Consider the following 21,238-nt stretch of genomic DNA (forward strand, 5'->3'; position numbering starts at 1 on the left):
GTCATTTTTGGCGCGATAACAATATTGACGCGTCCTTTCACAGGGAACAACAGAAGGATGTCACAACAGAAACAACCGACCAGACATAAGAAAAAGAACTCCAATCTTTTAACGTACGCCACACAGTGGGAGATTTTTTTTTAGTGAGCTCATATTCAGTTATGTCTGGACACACATCGAAGGGCTTGCAACATTTGACGCTTTTAAAAGACCCCATCGTCGGCGTATCCTGCTTGAAACAAGATAAAAACTATTACTGCGAGATGCACACGTAAAACACAAAACTGAACTATCACAGAAACTGTGTGCAAATGAACGACTTTAATTACAAAAAAACTTAAAAGATCCGTGTGAGGCAGCCGTGCCGCCACATTTTGGTCATTGCATGTCTTTATGAAAACAAAAAAAATAACAACTAAACTAAGATTTAGTAGGAAAGGTGATGGTATGAAAAGAAGCGTGGTAAGAAAATAGTGTTATCTTTGCATTTAAATCAACCACTAACAAACACAAAGAGGATCCTGCCTGTTTGTACACACTTAATTCTCCCTTTTTTAAGTTTCTTGAAGAAGGAATGAAGAAGAGAACAAATGAAAACATTTCCCAAATAGTACACAAGAACTCTTCTCAGTGGAGTATTGATTATGATGATGAAATGTAGCTGGCTCCGCATTGTGCTGATGACAGGCTGATGACTGTAAGCGCTCTTTTAATGACGTAGGGAAGTGGAGGAGCTGGGACCATGACGATGTGTAGTGGATGGAATGGATTTAACGGAAGAGGTATTGCACAGAGTAATTAGAATAATTATAAAATAAAGGCAAAAAAAAAAAAAAAAGGCAAAAATAAATATACAGCAAATTCATACAACATTTACATTATAATTTTAGTCAGATTCTGGAAGAGTTTAAGGAGATATTTTTGTGTCAGTGGTATGTGGGGTAGGGGGGTGGACTGGAAGGAATCTTTTACTAGTCCTCCCACTCGTCGTCGTCCTCAAAGTCCTCGTCTTCGTCGTCATCCTCGTCTTCGTCTGTAGGGTGAAACATGACAGTGAAGAGCATGGAGAGTTTTTTTTTTTTTTTTCATTATGACAATCAGGAAATATGAGACTGACGTACACAGGTTCATGCCTGAACAAAAATTCTAGATGTGATTCCACTTATACGCAGGTGTTTTTCCCCACAGACTATTGCTTTATCTCATCCTGCTCCATATCCATTTTGACCTACTCTAAACTCATCCAACGCTTCATTTCTACTGTGTAATGTGTGTCACAGCCTATGTCAAAGTTACCTGAGGAATGGATGGCTTTTTTCCTCCTCTGCATCACTTCCATGAGAGCACCGACAATACCTGCAGCTGGAGCTGGTGTTGGAGGGCCGGACTCTGAATCCGACACCTGCAGAAGACAGACAGGATTGGTCCAGTGTGCAATGGGCACATATAACTAACTGCATGTGTGTATATACATATATGTCATGTCTATGCTCATTCCCTTTGAAAGGAAATGGGAATTAAAGCCAAAGCTGTTGCATTACATATGCGATCTGAAAATCATTTCAAATGTCTCACTGTCTTGAGCTGGATTCCCTGTCTGATCTGGTCCAGTAGGGCGTCTCGTCCTGTGTTGGACACCGGTGCTCGGTTGTTCTGCTCCACTTTCTTCAGCTGGGTTCCTCCTCTGATCTGCTCCAGCAGCGCCGACTTTCCACCTGGGGTTGGTGACTGAGGCGAGTCTCCGCCTCCACTGACACTGTCCAACTCTGGAGGGGGAGGAGGGCCAGGTGGGGGTGGTGGAGGAGGAGGGGGAGGAGGTGGTGCAGGGGCACTGCTTGCTGGAGACAGATGTGAGGGAGGTGGAGGTGGCGGAGCCTGAGGGGCGACGGAGGAATGTGAGGAGGCTGGAGCAGGAGGAGGAGGAGGGGGAGGCTGGTGATGGTGGTGGTGGTGGGGAGGGGGAGGAGGCTGGTGACCTCCTCTGGTAGGAGGAGGTGGTGGAGGCGGAGCGCCCAGAGTTCCTGGTCTGGAGGGAGGCGGGGGAGGAGGAGCTGAAGCAGGGGCTCTGGATGGAGGAGGGGGAGGAGGGGCTCCTCGGCCACCTCTGGATGGTGGAGGCGGGGGTGGAGGAGCAGAGTTGTGCAGGGGAGGAGGAGGAGGAGGAGGTGGGCCGCCGCGAGAGGGAGGTGGAGGAGGTGCTGCAGGGGGGATATAAGAAAAATAAGATCAGGGTGACCAGGTAGCTCCATCAACCTACACCTGTTAGCTTCACCTGCCACCTGCTCATAGCACAACTGAAAAGCTTTTGAGTAGAACTACTGTTACAAGCCTGGAAGGAAGTGAGGCCTTTTGTAGGGAAAGGGCATGGATTCTTTTAAAGAACTGGCTCCAAGTTTTCCAGTTCATCGATATCATCAGCCCTCTTTTCATGGCCAATCTCTACATCTTAGTCCAGGCGGTGGCAGTAATGCACCCAAAAGCTGTTTGCCAACCACCATAAAACGAAAGAAGAAGAAGAAGAAGAATCTTCACGTGGAAGCACGTCATTCACATCACATGACGCTAACCTAAGGAGGACGCAAAGGCAGAGACTGAAAGTGTGGCTTCACTTCACCAGGAGGGACTGTAACAGCGCAAATTATGCAGCACCGTAGAGAGAGGCGACACCCCCAACATGCTAAAGTATTTGCCAACGACCAATTTCTTGTTTTTTTTCCTTACACAAGCTCTTATCTTCTGTTTAGAAACTCAATAAAATGTATGCTGTTTACACGAAACCACAAACACCTACAAAAACACCTACTACACCTACAACTCACAGGAGGAATTGATAAAAGACTGGATCGATAATGGCATCGGTGTCAATCTTGTCGATGTCCTAGTCTTTGGTGGGGAATAGTTTGTCTGGAATTACTCTGTTGGGAACTGATTAAGGTCCGGCAAAGATCTGCTGAGCCAATCAAATCATTTGGGCGGGGCTTTATATGGTGATGGCCAAAGGAAAACTAGCTGCATTTCCAGCTTTTCAGTTGAAACTCTCATAAAGTCTGATCTCAGGATCCCCCTGCGTCATCCCCAAGTGTTTCCAATGCACTCAGTGTAAAAGTGTTTTAGCTTATATTTGAGTGGTTTTTCAAAATGTAGGCGTTTTGCCCAGTACCATCACCAGTTTTGTATTGCGATATTTTGGTTTTGAGCATTCAAGGGGTAATGGAAACGCAGTGAAACACCAAAAATTAGCCAAACAACCTTTGAACCACGCCAGATCAACCCACTATTAAAACATGAGAAGCATTTGAAATAGATCATTTGTTTCTATGTAAACACACGCTCACATGAACATTCTAAATTCAGATTCATCCTCTCCTCTGCTCTGCTTTCAAAACCACCGCACATTATTATGAATAAAACATGGAGAGAACAGAAGTAACAGACTCTGTCACAATGGATGAAAAAGTCCGACAGAGAATAGCGTTTCATCTGCACAACTCATATCTGCTGTCTGACAGGACGATAAAGGAGAAGAAAGGAAATGACAGTTCAAGATAAAGACGTGAGAGGAAACATAATGTGCTCATTGAAAAAGAAAAAGCTTTTTCCTCCGTTTAAAATGGTGAAGACAATTTATTGTGTAAACTGTTCCACCTGCAATAATCATGGCTGGTTACTTGCTTTTTTCTATGTGTATTATATGTGAAGATTGTTCATACTTTCAAGCAGGATGTTGTCATTGGAGACAGGGCAAACAATGCATTATGGATAAGACATAATCAGAGTGATTGAATCCATATTTACGATCCAGTGGATCGTTGTTATATGTTCAGTTTAAAAGGATTTAATCTGCAGCCAGCAGTTTGTTATTTTAACAAGAAGAAGTACGGGCTAAAAAAGTGAAGCTGCTCCCTTCACTGCTTTTTCATAATGACAGAGAGGTTAGAAGAATTCAAACATTCAGCAACAGACTTGTGAGAGCTGAAGCCTCAGTGCCACTCACACTGGTGCACAATGGTAATTTTCACATTCACAATGCTAATTTTATCTGGCATACATGCTCACGCTGTAGACAAGTGGAAAAGGTCGAGGTGGATAAAAGACAAAGGCGTACATTAATGAAAGGATTGGCATCGGCTTCAGCTGAGCCATTACACACATTTCAAACTCCAGCAAGGGATCAGTACGAGGCGTCTAATATCGAGTCGTTAATTTCCCTTCACTTACTGTCTGTCGATTATGGAAATCGTGTTGGGAGTATTTTCTAACTTGGCAAAGGAAAAGAAAGTCTACTTTAAGACAACATCAGACTTCAACACGAGGCTTCTTCTGTTTGACACGCGGCATCATCCTGATAGTTACTGTTAATCTGTTTACGTCAACGTACTTGAACTCCTGGAAACAAACTTGTAGAGCGTGAACACAACCTATGACATTTTGGCTGCACACCAGGTGTTGTCAATCAGCTGTGTACTGCTTGAAGTCATGCTCGACAGACTCTGTTCCTATTCACCAAAGTCCCACTTCGTCTAGTGACAGTTCTAATTACGTTTATTTAAACAAGGTGGTGGCGTCCTCAGTGTTGACAAGAGGAGAGACAGGGAGTGTTTGAAATAAATGGTGTAACTCCAAAGCTCAAATTGTACTGCTGGGTTTAATGGGGCTCAAATGGTAGACGTAGCGGAGGACAAAAAACGCAATGCATTAGGGGGGTAAGGGGCAACTGGAAAGTCTGTTTAACGGGAAATTTAACGGCACTCCTTAAAGGGGCAGATATGTGAATGGAATACCGATGTTAACAAACAATCTTTGACCCTAAAAATGACGCTTGTTACCCACAATGCATTGGACAATCACATGGCCTTTCAAGCCCTATAGTGACTTAGGTTAACAGTTGCGCTGATGATGAACATTTTTCACTTTACTTCTTTTACACTTGAATCAAGAAAGAGGTCAACATCTTATACTAACAACGATAAATATTGGTGAAGTGAACTCTGCAGTGACAAAGGGAGACACTTGTGTCATTGAAGGTCACCTGAAAGTTTGAGGCTTTGTAATTATCTCTTTCTAGTACAGTAAGATGGACAACACAATTCGGACTTTCAGAGGGCCTTCACTTACACCATAATGTACCTTAAATAGTAGTGATAATAGAATCTATCATTGTGGGCAAATTAACTGCTGATTAACTACTTGTTTCATTTGACCAACAGTCCAAAACACTAGAGTTGTGACGTTTGCAAATAAACAAAATATATTGAACGGTTCTTTAACAATAAGAATGGGAAGTTGCAGTGACGAGCTGCTCTTTATGTTGTTGATTTGTTTGATTTGATTTTGTAATTACTGTTTCCATCGTTATAAGGCCGTTTCCATTACAGACAATTAAATGGGGCGCGTTACCAACAAAGGTTTCTGTTAACATCCGACTTGTGAGCCGCAAAGCTGTGTTTTTCACGCTGATGTTGTTGTATCTTCCTGTTAAATTCTGATCAACGGCCTGACAGACTGTATCATTGCAGAGGCTTCAGCTCTGAAACAAGTTTTGGTGTACTCCCATAAAGACTGATCTCTGTTCCTTTTTTTCAATCAAGCAAATCAAATGTGTTGATACACGATCGTTAATAGCAGCACATAGGTGAACGGCGACTGTGTTTATACAGCTTGTATAGCGATATCTCCCACACTGTAACAATCATGACAGCGCTCTGCATCAGAGAAAAGGGGGATTTGGAGGCAGATATTGGGCACTGTGCAGGACACAGTGATTTATTCTAATATCAGCAGCCTTTTGAAAGAGCAGATGTTGACTGCTCCATTCTTCAGTTCATCAAAAAAATGCAACGTTATGTACGCGATGACATATGAGGGAGGAAAAAAAGAGGCACGCAGTTCTCACAGCGGGAGGTCCGACCCGGGACTTTTGAAGCTAAGAAAAAAATCCAAATTATTAGACAAATTTAAACTTAAAAAGAAAAAAAAAAAAGAAGAAGAAGAGTAACGCAATAGTTACTTTCCCTGGTGACTAGTTACTTTTATGATGGAGATGGATAATTTTTGTACGTACTTTGTAAACTTTGTAAGTTTCATTTTATTGTAATTATTTTATTTGGATATACATTCCCAACTTCATTGTAAGATTAATTTAAAGCTTTAGTTAATAAAATGATCAAATAAATTCTTAATAATACATTTTTTTGCACGGGAAAAAATGTGGCTAGTGGAAATTGTGATTGGCTGGTAACTTCAGAAACTTACTATGGGACAAAGACAGTAAGTATCCAGAATCAATATTTTAGGATAATTAAAACTAGGGTAGAAGATTTATTGAGGGGATGTCCAAGTTTGAATGATTCTGATCAAGACTGGCATATTAAAAATGAATAACTATCAAAATGAGCCAGACTGCTGAATGGCTCTTCAAAAGGAATGGATTCACAAGACCCGGTTCCCTTCAAAGAGTCATAAATCCCATCTGTACAAAACACTGTTTGAACTGTATGAATACATATAGATACATACAGTTAAAACAGATTTAAACTAAAGCCCCAAAACTAATCATTTAGCTTTAACAAAATAATTTAAGTAAAATCACATCAGATAATGATAACTGACAATGTCTATCCTGGGAAAACTTAACTCAAGGAAATTTAAATGCTGGTGACACTGTTTGAGCTTTATTCTTCAGCAGTGTGTGATTATTTCAGACGAGTCTGACAGATCAAAGGTATGTGTGTGTGTGACTGGGCGCGTGCACTCACCCTGCCTCCTCAGCTCGTTCTTCACAGCCTCCACTCCTCCCTTCTTCTCAATGAAGTCGTAGATAACCTTGGATGTCTCTCTGTCCTTCAGCTGAGCCTCGGAGATGCCGCACATGTCGAACAGGTTCTTCAGTTCGGGGTCAAGGTTGTTCAGCTGTTAACAACACAACAAACTTTTTTTTAAAAAAATGCACTCCACATAGATAAACACTGGAAATTTTATTGACTACCTGAGAAAATGATAAACAAAAGAAAAAAAAACACTGAAATCTTACAGTCAAGTACTCTTGTGTCTGCAAATAAAATCCCAGCTTTGATTTGACATACATTACCCTTATCCTTTTAACAACCTGAAAACATTTTGTTTGAATAAATTCTAACCTTTCACTTTTACACCAGGTTGTATTGAGGGGACATTTTTGTAAAATACAATGCCTCTTAAAGATCTGCAGTTGGGTCACTCTGTTTTATGAGTTGAAAATACCACAGTCTTGATATTTCTTTTTGGTTTTTGGATACTAAACTGCTCTGGACTACATTGTCTCCATGTTGTGGTGTCATATCTTTGATAAATTCTTCCATATTTGCCAACACACCATAACACCTACATTTTATACAGCCATTTTTGGTACAACACCATCCAACAGTAAAGTCACAAATTAACATTCTTAAATCTGGCACACAGACTGTATATTGAAGATGGACCGACACTGGCAACCTGTACAGGGTGTTCCCTACCTCTTGACCAATGACAGCAGTAGTGTTGCACCCTATGTTCATGTGTATAGTCATCAGATGTTTTTTTTTGTTTGTTTGTTTTTTTAAAAAAAGAAAGATACAAAGAAAGTCCTCTCAACTGGGAGATGTCTTCACTGGAGCTTATTAAATAATTCATTCAGTCAAAGAGTCAGTCTGACACCTTGTGGCCAGTTGCTAGAAATGCATGATACACTTGGCTGCTTTCCACAAAACCAGGTGTTAACATGCAGCACCTGTCATTTGTTCCAGACATGTGGCAGTGAATTTCCTAGGATCAGCTACACAATTGAGAGTCTTTGCTCAGTTAATGCTTCTTCTGTGAAATCTGAGTTCTGACATCACAACTAGTGAAGAGATGTAATGTATCTCGCTAAGCACTACATGGAGCCATGAACACTGGAGGAGGCATCCAGCACATTCACTTTACGTGAGGTTTGAGACACTTATTAAAACTACATATTTATGCACTCAACATGCAACAAACGTTGCCTAAAGGCTTTTTAAAGAAAATCAATGCTATATTGCTTCAGTTTAAATATATCCAACTTAAGAATTAAACTTCAGAGTGAGTTTGGTATAGGTGTTCTGAATTTGCAATGTGCACCTCACAATTACGGTGTTGAAACTTTAACACTTCCTGTAGGGGTAAAATCCTGTCTTCTAAGTATTATAACTGTGGGTTCAGTGTTTGGCTTTTCATTAGGTTTTCAGCACAGTTTATCTCAACTGGAGAACTACCTCATCATCATCATCAGGTCACTAGTACCTAAAGCCCGGTTTAAATTACTTTGCCCTGGACCCTACAGAGTAACTGACACACACACCCAAGAGTTGTAAATACGTGTCACAGCGATGCACTTGGTCCAACATGCACTTCCTGATCCACATGTCTCAGCATCAAAGAAGTACAACAAATTCTCCCTTGTTCAGCCGCCTACAAACCTAGTCAGAGGTCTTCTTTATGTTCTCACTCACCATTATTAAAATACTGACACAGTTATTGTTCCTGATGTTAATTACTGGAGTTTCGTCAATCTGTGCTTCTACAGCTGTGTTATAGAGTAATGACTTTTTTGGTCCATGAACACAAATTCTTGACAGCAGCAGCTCTCTTTCTAGCAAAACCTTCCTGGTTGTGGAGATGACCACAGTCGGTCCCACCAATTACAGGAACCTCCGCAACTAAAGTCAATTTTATGAGGTAATGTATTAAATGTATAAAAAGCTTTGTTTATTGACATAAAGAATGAATATTACAAATCTACAAGATTTTTCAAGATGTTTCTCGATAAATCATGAAAGAGGAGGTCTCTGAATAAGTTAATACTTGTCTTCCAAATTAATTCATTTTTGTGGTATGGTGCTATGTAGTTATTTAACCAGGCATCAAAGTGGTCCTCTTTGGAACAGTCTTTGTCTGTGCAGCTTCTCAGAGGCAGTGAGATGTTTGTGAATATGAGCGGGAACCAACAAGAGCCTATTGTGTGATCTCATCATGCAGCCACCACACAGGTCACTATTGTGCTCCTGTGTGCGCCCGTTTTTGTGTGTGAAGAGGGTACTCACATCAAAACCTGTGTTAGGGTCCCAGCCCACGTGACCGATGTGCCTGAAGAAGACAGGACAGATTTGTGGTGACATCACACACGTGTCCACATGTAAATATACAGAAGTACGGCAACTGTTTAGCATGCGCGTGTGGGTGACCATGCCAAATAGTGAGCCCCACTCACACATCCATTGGTCACGAGCTGACAGTGTGGTCATTGAGAGTTCGCAGACTCAATGTAACATGTTTACTGCTGCTTCAGACAGTACAGACAAGACAGGATGCCAACCCTTTTGCAAGCCAATCCATCAGTGTTCTTTTAAGGCATACTGGTTTGTGTTTCTTTCACTAGTCTCAAGTAGTAGTGCTACTTTGTTGATAAAAACAATGGTATAATGTATGCGGGGGAAAACAATATTATAATTAATCCTGTGTGTCTAGAGGACCTCAGGTTGGACTTTGAGACGACAAAAACAAAGAAAAGAAGGAAATGAGTCTATGAGGTTGTAGGTGTAGAAAAGGGGGTCTGATTAAAGACCCACAGTTTCTGAATTGTTATTCATTAAGCCACAACTGATACCTATATCCACTCAATCATGTGAACATTTTTGGTTTCATCTGATTTGCATTTGGGGAAAATCTGCAGGTTCTAGAATGCATGAAAAAATTATAACATCCAAAATCTGTGATCTGGTAAAGCTATGATAGGTCTTTTCTGATGTTTTATGAGCAGTGCAATCATTCAGTTGACTCTAAATGAAAATTATCATCAGCATCAAAGTACATCAAAGGTGGGACTCACTGGAAGTTGCTGGGTGTGCCAATGTCAGCTTTAGTCAGCTTCTTCTTCTTGCCTTTGGTCTTCTTGTCCTTCCGGGTAAGGCCGCCGTGGCTCAGCATGTTGTTGATGTGGTACGGCTGCTGGTGGCCGTGGGAGTTGTGGAATCTGACATTGTTGATCTCTGGGTTCTTGATGTCAACTGTGGCCATGGGCAGAGCTGGACCTAGACAAAATAGCAGAAGTATGCATGAAAGTGTTTCTTTCTTTTCATTTACAATGTCATGGATCAGTGAATAGGTTCTCCAATCAGCCCACACGAAGCACATTTTGATGGATAAATTGAGTTTGGGTGAAGACTCTAGTCTGGTTTTAACTGAGACAAATAGTCCAACTGATCCTTCCTGACTCTCAAATGCAGTCATCAATATGCCTTTAATAATCACATGTACACATACACACAAGGGATCTTGTGTCATGTATATGCTAACTGGTCACTCCACCCTCCCTGTTTTTTTAGAGCCATTCAGTCCTTGAATTACTGATAATCTCAATAAACCACAGCAACATCTGACATAACCACTAATCCAGTGCTTATCCCAGTCCAAATCCCTGGACCCCCGGGAATGCTGGATTTCTGTGACCACACCAACAGGCTTGCCTCAAACCTGCAGTAGGACTGGGTATTAAACTGAGTATTTTAAAAGATACTGACCAATAGTGAAAGCTGACATCAAGTGTCTGGTCTGATTAATTCATTATCACATTTAATTCTTGGTCAGAAAGCCCTTGATTTAATGGTCATACCTGAAAGACAACTGATACTTTAACTTGACACTAAAACTAAACACTAAAAAACAACCCCTTCTTTATTCCTGCTTCAGAAGACTGCCCCCATAAATTCAAGGATGTGCCTAGCCAAGGTGAGTTAGGTTAGTAAAGTACAGAAAGAAAGCGATACAGCTAGTAAAGCTGCTAGGCCTAAACTCTGGGCTCCTCTCTTCCTAAGACCAGCCCATTAATTGCATGCAACTTCACGTCCTGCTTGGCAAAATACAGCAGTGAGCCTCCATTTATATGGACTACATTCAGTTCTTTAATGAACAGTGCTTGTAAAGGAGCTTCAGCTGGATTTGAGTTCAGACCAGGCAACAACAAGAGTCAGAGGCAAGTGCTAAACATTCCCAAACAATGAGGGTAATCCCTAAAAAACTCTGCCTTTACACGAGTGCTTTAATTGAAAGTCTCAAAGGACAAGAACAAAAGATCCGAAGAGGAGGGAAGAGGCAAACATATACCACCCAAGCAAAGAAGCAAATCATGAGCAACAATGTTGTACTGTTAGACTCGTGCTTCACAGCTGAAATGTCAGAATGAACTGGTGTCTCGGGAAAAAACTTCACTAAATGAGCAATTTCAGGCGCAAATCCTTGGGGAGAAGAGACGGCTGATCTGTTCAAGTCTTCACAGCGTTGCTCTTTGCCAAGAGTCAAGAGGCTGGGATGAAAGTCACAAGTATTTTGGGAAGACATGTAATCACAGCTACAGAGCAGGAGATCTGAATTTAAAATGCTGACATTCTGGGACCAATTATAACTTTGCTCACATTGGTGCATAAATGCAGCAAATACACAGTAAGTACACATTTCAGACAATAAAACATAAAGAGGCATTCCAGAGATAGAGATAAAGACAGGGACATACACTCTAAATCATTATTACAAATGTTATGTTTACTGTTTATAGGAGTCACAATACACACATGTTTGAAGATATTCTGAGTAAGGTCTTATTGAAAGGGTTTGGCTATGAACAGGAACCTATCTTTACCCGGTCAGGTTTTTGACTGCTGACATGGCATTTGTCTACAAGCGTCTTGAACAATGAGTGCATGTTTGGTATGTAATTATATGCCTGGTTATATTGGTAATGATTCATTAATGTAAAGGAGTCTCAAACTAGGTTTTGTTCATTGTGACAATCAGTGCGTCAACCAATAGTTCCAGTGTGGTAACACCTCAGTAGCTTCAAGCGTTTGGCTGTAATTTCATCGACGCTTCAGTCCAGTAAGTTAACAATTACTATTGATATTCTTATTATAAGTATAGGTGTAGTAAGAAAACAATTCTAAATGCTGGGTTTAAAATATCAGGGCACAGTAATAACTAGACTTGTTTGATGCTGGAGGAACCATGGCAATAATTTTCCTTTTTTTGTTGCAACACTGCAATAAATTCCTCTATTTTCCTACTTGGTACTCTGTTAATGTGACTGATGTCTTTTCCTGGCATATAAAACACTAAGCTGATTCATGCGCACTTTCTTCTAATAAATTTTTTTTTTTTTTAAAAAATCACTGAATAAAGAAAAAATAAATCAGCAGCAGTAACTATAGGGATTACAGATTAGGCCTATGTGCATCCCAACAGGGTTTAAAGGGAACAAGACACCATGTGGTCTACATATGGTACAGATGGGCTTCCTGCTGACCAGATTAACCTGCAGCAGACTCCATTCTATGTCAGTATGTGAGTAACACTGCCAACGTGTCAGGAAACACCACAAAGCCCCACTGCAGTCAGCTGGTATTTGTCATCCAAACACAAACGCATTAACTTGTGTATTGCATGAACACTGTTTGGATCCGAGTTCCACGTCTACATTCATGCAGCAAGTTCCTCTGTAAGAACAAAGCCTGACATTCTTGGAAACATATACTGATCTCGACTATGTTTCACTCATGTATCTGTTACAGTCACTGAAGACAGTGCCCCATTCATTTTCCCAGTTTCTTTCATAAAAATCTTAAATGACTCGCAGTTGGACCAATTCTAAGCTTGGATCAGCGAAAAGTGACAGGAACAAGCAAAAATTCATGATTTTGTTGCATTATCAAAATCAGGAGTTCAACATACCATTTTTAGGGTCTCCTCTTTTCTCTGCAAAAGAAAAATTTACAAAGTCACCAGGAGTCAACTAACTTTAGAACACATGGAATGCAAGAAGAAGGTGAGCTGCACATATGACAGAGAGGAAGTTAGTATAATTCTGTGACGATCAGGGAGAAGACAGCAGTTTTAAAGCCCTGAGGTGTTGAAGCATCAAAGAAAACATGTTGCCGTGTGCCTTTGATGCAGAAAGAGGAGCAGTCAGAAAGAATAATCTAAAAGTCTTCAACTTGACCAGAGGAAAAGCAAGAAGGTTGGAAAGTTCAGCTGTGACATATATACTCTGTCTGCCCTGAACCACCTAAAAAATGTCTGTGTCGCAGCTCTGGGAGCCTCTGAACCCTCAGTGTTCTTCACAGTTGAAGCAACCCACTTGAAAAGGCCAGCATGCTGAGAGGAGCTGGAGGGAGACCAAAAAGGAGCCTCACTGCAAAGGTATTTTCATCAGAGAGAAAGACTGACAGTCCGAAATAAAGCAGAGGGGAAGACACTGTCCCAAACCAAACCTCAACACATTTCCACATGTCAAGAAAGCACCCTCCCAGACTTAGCGTTTACTGTTTCCAACTGTATGACGGTAGTTTTTTTTATATGCGTATCCTACTACAGATGCACCCATTCATGAGACAGCTGGTGTACAGAGCTGGGTATAGGACATCATGTACATCATGAATCCATGCCATTAGCACAATCTATTCTGGTTACTTATTTTGCATAAATGCATTACATTTTGCAACAAGACTCAGCTGCATAATATGTTAATCCGGGCATTTCTTCCACATACTGTACGAGACTTTGCTGGTGGCAAAATACACCAAAGAACCCCGTCCATTATTTGTGTTTATTTTCACAACTAAGAGCTTTGGGTGTTCAGCAGTGTGTGGGTTTTTTTTGGTTCGCAATTTTTAAAGCCAAGTGTGTAAATAGGTACTATAACTTGGCCAGCTGCATTGCTCAGGTTGTTAATGGAAGGTGTGAACAGGGCCTTAGATATAGAGCTTTGGATATACTGTTCATTTAGCTTCATGAATGTCTCGATACAGCTGGACATGAGTGAGAGACTGGTTTAGGACCCAGATTCAGGCTGGGTTAGTAGAGGAGGAGGCGTAGAGGAGGAGGAGGTACTCCAGTTAGAAGTGTGAAAAGTCAGCAGAGAAAGCAGCCAAAGCAACAGTGAGGCCGTTAATCTCACCTGTTTTCCGCTGTCGTCGGTTGAGCAGGTCATTGATTGTGACTCTGAATCGCTTTGCCTCTTCTTCACTAGCAAAATTCAGACCAATCTGACATGTCTGGAAGGTAGAACCGTCAAATCTGATTATAATGATACTTTTTTTAAAAAAAAAAAAACAACAACACCACACACCATTAAAGCTTGTTACATGCTCCACAAGAACACAAACTCTGGGTGGCAAGAGCAAGAATAAATAATTGTCTTGGCAAAGTCATTTAAAACTTCTTGAGAAACTCAACTCCGGGGAAGTCTTCATAGTCTTCAAGTGAAGTCAAAATGACATCATTCTCTTCTCGCAGTCCTGGGAGAGAAAACTAGTTTCTCTGTTCTTGTGGAGTATGTAACAAGCTCAAGTCTGCAGACATTGTAAAAGGGTGGGTAGTCCAGAACAGTACACTTGAGAATGTATATCAACAGCTACATCGATAACAACTATTTACAATTATCAACAGTTGTTTACACACTTCAAGTTGCTCAAAATAGCCAGATTATGTGCAGAACTAATTTCCACACAATACTATAAAATAATGAGATAAACCACATGGTCACATGTCACACTTATTTGATGCTGCTGATGTGAATATAAAATAGGGGAGGGTTTGATCAACTAGAGAAGCAGTTGTGGACATTTGCATTTGAAACAATGATACAACAGACACTTACATCTCCTGCAAATGAGATGAAGTAGGATCTGGAGCTGCTGATGCAGAAGTTGTGGTACAGTTCCTGTTCAAACATTGTCTTTCCTTCCTGCAAAAACAGAAGTTCAGAAAGAAAAAGGATGTGGGTTATGCGCGGTTTAAAACTGACAATAAAGATTCAGGTCAGCTGCTGTTTTATGTTTTAGGACCAATGAATATTATTATATTATGTTAATATTGATGATAATATTGTCCATAACGTCCATGTTATCTGACGTTTAGTCCTTCTTTATAAGATGTACCTACAGTGAGCATCAGAGAGTCCAGACCACAAACAGATGAAAGGCTTCCTGGCTGAACTCTCTGATCGATTGGGGTTACACAACTGGATGCTTCAATCATCTTTACACTATATTAATTCATTCAATGAATACTGTAGTAGTGTGTGGATACAGCTGAGCCACAATTCACCATAGAAGATGTGTCAAGGACACAGAGGGAGAAGAGAACAGCAAAATGTGACGAGAAGACATTTAAATGATATGGAATGGAGAAACACAGTCTGGTCTGATGGATCCTGCAGAGGTTTCAGATGCTAGGCCAATGTGGCTGCTTTCAGCATAATAATGCACTATTTCACAAAGGAAGAGTAATGCGAAACTGGTTTCATGAACATCACCGGATCTGAATACAAGGGTGTGTCAGGCCTGGAGACTGGCAGCGTGAATGTGCAGAGGACAAATCCAGAGAAACGATCAGATGAAATTACAGAAACAAGGAGAAGAATTTCAGAATAATGTTTCCAACATGTTGTGGAATCCATGACACCAAAAACGAGGTTGTTCCAAATATAGTGCTTAGTGAGTGCACAGAGATATTATGTAATAATTTCACTGGGAGTTTAAGTTTGGGTGGGAGAATCTAAGAAACAGCGTGAGGTGGCTTTACTACAAGTTATACCCAGAAACAGATTTCTCAATATCAACAATTATAAAGCTCAATATTTTAACAGAATAATGTGCTTAATAACTAAAGTGTAGGAATTATTATTTGTCAGTTCATGTTGGAGTTATGTGCTGGACTGTTTCTAGGCTGAGCTGTTGCCAAGAAACCACCTGACCACCGAATAAAAGCTTCGACTAACAGCTCGCTACTGTTTCACAGACATGAGGCCTGTTATGGAACACTATCCCTTAAAGATGCTTTATTCAACTAGTGTGAAGGGTTTAGAATATCACCAACATAAGTTTTCCATTACAGGATGGTCTCACTCACCTTGATGTCAAACACTCTGATAAAGTAGGACCTCTGGGGGTTGTCTTTGACCAAGCAGGCCACTCCACAACACCTCTTCACCCAGTTACAGCTACGGTCGGCGCCGTACACCTGGACCACCGCCGAACATAGGGTCTGAATGCACATGGGAGGAGAAGATGGTCAATATCAGCAATATCTGCAAACCCCTCCGTATGTAAAGGTGCTGGAGTCTCTGTTCTCGTCACATCACTGAATGTCTAAACCTCACAGGCACATCTGGTTGCCTGTTAGGAGCCTTCAAGCTCCATGTGTGACAAAGCAACAAGAGGACAGCCAACGGGGAAGAGGAACTGTACAATGATGCAAAACCCTGAACAGTGATAAGGAGCGCGGAACCAGGGGAGAAACAAATCAGGTCATCTGGACAACACTGCAACCTTTTCAAAATCAGATTATGAGGCGCGCATGCAAATATCTTGACAATGGATTCTCAATTGTGCTGAACAAAATGAATATATTGAGTCTGACATTGTGGCAGGACAATGAGAGCCTGTCCATTCATTTGTATGTGGTGACTCGTGTGTTATCTTGACGTAGTTCTGCATATTAGAATAAAATAAAACAATAACTCTGAGCTCAAACTGCTAACTTTCCAGACATTTATAAGCGATGGAGCTTCACACCCTCTGTATTCACAGATAACCAACTTGGGGGGGGGTTCATACAATTCATCTGACAGTTTAAAAGGACACTGTTCAAAGTGTTGAGTGAAAGTTGAGTGAGAGAGACATAGTGCCTGACATTCCTCCAGGTCTTAGCCTCCATTCCTGCTGAATAGTAAGCAGAGTCCAACTGCTGTCCTCAGCACTGCGCTGTCCTCTCTTCTTGTTTGCGGTTTTGAGGTTTCCGCAGAGGTTGCACTGTGTTACATCCTCTGCCAGGATTCCTTCCTCTGCAGTAGAAAGTAACTCCAACCAGTCGGAGAGGAAAAAGGAAATGCCACTCGGCCTGTTTCCTGATCTGTGATTTATGAGCGGCAGGTTAGAGGAACAGCAGGAAACAGTTCTCACCATGAAATCATCAGCTCGGCATCACACAGGCAAGGTCAAAGGCTGGCTGTTAAAAAGATCACTGAGGGAGAGTATGCAGCAATAAACATACCATCGCCAAAACCGACACTGCAGACTCACAAAGTCTCCTCAGGTTACATCATCTAGCACCTTAGCATCTGCTAACCACGAACCCTAAGGACAAACCACTGCAGAACATTTTCATAAGCTGACGACTAGTTTCTACTAAAAATTTTCGACATGATTTAGGCACTAAAGAAAGTTCATTTTAGTAACTGAACAGGCTTTGTTGTTCTTCTGTTTCACATCACTGTAAACTGAAGATAAAACAAACAATAAGAAGGCACATGAGCATATAGTGCTTATAGAAAGTATGATGGGTGTCTAAACTCCTTATGCTATTATTATAGTGTTAATATTATGCACCATGTTCATCATGTTCAATAAAAGAGAAAACCATTCGATCCAGAACTACTTTACTTTATATTCAATTCTTTAACAGTCAATCTGAGACTTAAAATACCATAAATTTGTTTTTTTCTTCTTGTCTTAAGCCCGTTGGTTTCTACCACAATTTATGAGGAAACTTTGTTGACTTTTTGATTAGGAGGAACAACTTACCACCTTAAGGACCTTAACACAGCAACCAGTATTATCTATCTACTACGTTTCACTGCAGCAGGCTACAGATTCTCAAACAGTTTTCTTGAATCTCTCAGGATTATGGAATGACTGTTGTAGATGGTGGAATCATTGATGCTCACTGAAAAAATTGGGGGACAACTATCGTGCATCAAGAAGGGTAACCAAAACAGACTCGACTTTAGGGCAGTATTAAATAACCAGAAGATTACTCAATAACTTTCAAATCTGTACAAGGTGATCGCAACCGACACCAATGGCTGGTTGGAAGGATGAATTTAACATAATTAGAAATGGCTATAATCAGCCGATGCTAACTGTAATATTAAATGTGTCAATGTTAAAAGTTGTTAGGAAATGTTGGTCGCATTTTTTGACTTCCTGCTGAAAGTTATGTGTCATGAATGACTACTATGGTCAAGAACATTTTAAGAGCTAAAACTGGGCAGCTGTTCACAATAAATCCAAAACTTTTCATGACATCCACCACAGATCAAAAGGTTTCCTCATAAACCTGGACTAGGAAATAAGTCACAAAACTTGCATAACTGAACCCCAAAAGCACACATAACATCCTGCCTGAATCACAAGATTTAGACCTTAAGATACAAAGGTACAGATTAGATTCACTTTTAAAGTTTGCAGGATTAAATGTTTTAAAGTGGCAACAAAGACAGACCACATACACAGCTGTACTCAGTGCAAATTTACCTAACCAGTTTTTTAGCTTATCCCAACTGCTGTGACCTCTGAGCTCAGGCGTTTCACCTTGCAGGCAGTTACTTCTTGCCGCAAACCCTGCAGTCTCTGCTCCAGTTAAACCTCGAAAATCTGCAGCAGCCAAACATGTAAACCGCTGAGCTGTCCTGCAGCCATCACGGATTTTTAGTAGCTATTTGGTTAAGGGCAGGAAGCACAAAACACGTTTGTTGGTACAACAACATGTTGCTTGGTTTCAAAACCAGTTTTGCGTTATAAGGGTTTATAGCGGAGTCTATCGAGCCTGAAATGTGGCATCCATGAGAGTTACATATAGCAAGTGACTGAAGTTTATAACGGTGAAGGAAAAGATCTTGATAGCTTGCCATCTTATCTCTATACAGTGAGGAAACATTTAACCACTTTGAGCCAGGCTTCCTCCAGGCTTTGTCACAATTAAGTTTCAATAACTCAGACAATCATAATTAAAATTAATCAACTAAATACTGCAAATATACAAATAATGGTAAAGGATTACCTCATTGTATCTTAGGTAATTTGAGCCAACTGTTAAAAGATCACTTTGCAAAAACTTGAAACCAGGAAAAAAAGCAGTAAATACTCACATTGGAGACGCTGCAAACACACAATATCTGGCATTTTCACTTGATCGATCATTACTGTCCATTAATGTTTAAGCTATCTTTCAATTCATTCACTGACTTAATGCCTCAATATTAATTAAAGACAACAAAGATTGTGAAACGTGGATAAAACGTGTTTTCTGGCCAACAACACACAAAGTAAAAAGTGTTTTTTTTTAACAACCCTTAGACAGAAAATAGTATCTCCCACTTGAACTGTATTTGGATAAAGCATCTCACTAATAAATTGACATTACAGATGACTGCCGACCGCTATTTTTTCGATTTATGTGATTTTCTTCATGTGGCGCATCTCAAAAATTGTTGCATCGCTGTGCTTTTAGCAAACACTAGTCAAGTTAAACGATGAGGGAGTCACATTTAACCTTTCCAAACAGATGGACACACACTACAGACGTCAAGAACTCCCAAGGGTCACGGATTTCATTGCAACACACTGGATACGAGTACCACTGTGGTGTGCAACCCTTTTTTCTGTTGCTTAATTTCAAATTGAAGGAGACTGGAAAGAGAAGTGTGGACATTTGTTGTATGGTGAATGCACCTGCACCTACCAGGGACCTGCAGGTGGTAAACAAACGGAGAACTTACGGCGCATTTCCTGCCCAGGTAGCTGAACAGGCACTCGTTCTCCTGCGGGGTCAGGAGCAGCGAGCCGACGTTCACAGACCTGCGGGGCGGCGGGTGGCTGTTCATGGCTCCGAAATCTTCAACTTTAACCCGAATTGGTGCGGTTATCCCCAGAAAGGGTTCGGCAAACGCTGCTAATTACACAAAATCCATGCGGGCTCCGGTTGCTGTGGCCTGCAACCGGATCATCTCCGCTCAGTCCGACTCCGGGCAGGAGGGCGGAGGAGGCGAAAGACAGGAGATGTTCCCGAGGCTTTATCCTGTTTAGGCAAACACCTTAACTTCCCCGTTTAGTGGTTACTGTGAAACCGAGAACTCGCTAAGTGTCTGTGGATGAGAAAACGCCAAACTTTCATTCGGAAACTCCAGTAGCTGCAGCATCGATGCGCACATCCAACATGGCACCAGGAGGGAGCGGACCACTTTAAAGGGAGAACAGAGGGGACGTTGGTTTGAACAAACTCTGTAAATATCCACTACATCTTGGGTAATATGGCGAAGTTGGGGAGCTGAAATGCACACATGTGTGACCTCACAATTATTTTAAGCTAAAACCTTTTAATATACGTGCATTTCAGTGCACATTGAGCCTAAAATGTGGTCGCTATTTCAAAATGGTTGGGTCCGTTGTGGCAGCAGGAATGCACCTCTGCGGAGGGATACAGAGAGGAGAGGGAGGGGTGGTCAGCCCAGCGCGTGGAATACGTCCATGGAGATGGATATAATGGAGGTGGAGCAAGACGTAGAGAGGGGAGGAGCCACACGGAGGACGTGAAAATGTAAACGATCCCTTCATCGTAAATAATTTAGAAATAATTGAATATTTTTAAGACATGGTGCCCTCAGCGCGAAAGACAATAATAATACATAACTTACATCCACGCAAATAATAACAACACTGCCAAATCGCATAAAATATACAGTATATATAATAAATATGCTGTAACAAAAATGTGCACTAGAACTAAAACAAATTAATACATAAAATAATCAATGCATCAACCTGTCCAGTTATCCACTCCAACCTGAATGAACAACACTCCAGTCTGTCTACTTCTTACATTCTCAAACTGTCATGTAACATCATCAGCTATATCTTGTATCTGTATGATTATGTATTTCATGTATAATTATGATATATTGCTACCTATGTTACAGCATGATACAGGTCTTGCTTACACACTCTTGGCGCACTAGGTACAGTGGGTTATGCAAGAACCAGAAGTTAGTTGTTCAATCCACGGTAAGTGGTGGATCACATGCCAAAGTGTCTTTGTGCAGGATGCGGGACCCCCACTGAGCTGCTCTCTCCACTTTGTATACAATACAAGACCATTACATCCATCCACCATTATCTGTAGACTCTAATAAACTAAAACAAACACGGAGAGGCACTATGAGTGAAATCTGCAAAAATGTTATTTGGAAAATCTCTGGTGTATCATCACCACAAGCAACATCTCCACTGACTTATAGAAGCTATGTTTTCAGTGATGTCTGTGATGTTTTGCGTGTGTGTGTGTTGTATTCATTAGGAGATTGTTCCACTTATCTGTAGAGCACTTCCAAATAATGTATATTTAATGATAACAAGGCCTTTGCTATATGTAGCTG

At 41.0% G+C, this 21,238-nt stretch overlaps 1 protein-coding gene across 2 annotated transcripts; it reads right to left on the bottom strand.

Moving 5' to 3' along the window:
• Nucleotides 1-301: 301 nt before the first annotated feature.
• On the bottom strand, nt 302-20,235 carry wasla (WASP like actin nucleation promoting factor a). Of its 2 annotated transcripts, XM_047597099.1 has the most exons (11): nt 19,586-20,235; nt 15,937-16,071; nt 14,684-14,770; nt 13,982-14,078; nt 12,757-12,780; nt 9,866-10,067; nt 9,081-9,123; nt 6,756-6,909; nt 1,576-2,198; nt 1,297-1,402; nt 302-1,033 (listed from the first exon to the last, which is right to left on the bottom strand). In XM_047597099.1, the coding sequence occupies exons 1-11, from the start codon at nt 19,688-19,690 to the stop codon at nt 972-974; spliced, it is 1,638 nt and encodes a 545-aa protein (XP_047453055.1). In that variant the 5' UTR covers nt 19,691-20,235; the 3' UTR covers nt 302-971. The 2 variants fall into 2 exon arrangements, with proteins under 2 accessions (XP_047453055.1, XP_047453056.1); XM_047597100.1 differs by lacking the exon at nt 12,757-12,780.
• Between the last annotated feature and the right edge of the window lie 1,003 nt (nt 20,236-21,238).

This window comes from Mugil cephalus, chromosome 10 (assembly GCF_022458985.1).
Source record: "Mugil cephalus isolate CIBA_MC_2020 chromosome 10, CIBA_Mcephalus_1.1, whole genome shotgun sequence".
Classification (NCBI taxonomy): domain Eukaryota; kingdom Metazoa; phylum Chordata; class Actinopteri; order Mugiliformes; family Mugilidae; genus Mugil; species Mugil cephalus.

Excerpts from the sequence above, each read along its gene's own strand:
- wasla (XM_047597099.1), bottom strand. The coding sequence starts at position 19,690 with ATGAACAGCCACCCGCCGCCCCGCAGGTCTGTGAACGTCGGCTCGCTG. Across the intron at positions 14,079-14,683 it reads TCATCTCATTTGCAGGAGAT|ACATGTCAGATTGGTCTGAA; the intron begins GTAAGTGTCTGT and ends TCTACCTTCCAG. Across the intron at positions 6,910-9,080 it reads ACCCTAACACAGGTTTTGAT|CTGAACAACCTTGACCCCGA; the intron begins GTGAGTACCCTC and ends TGTTGTTAACAG.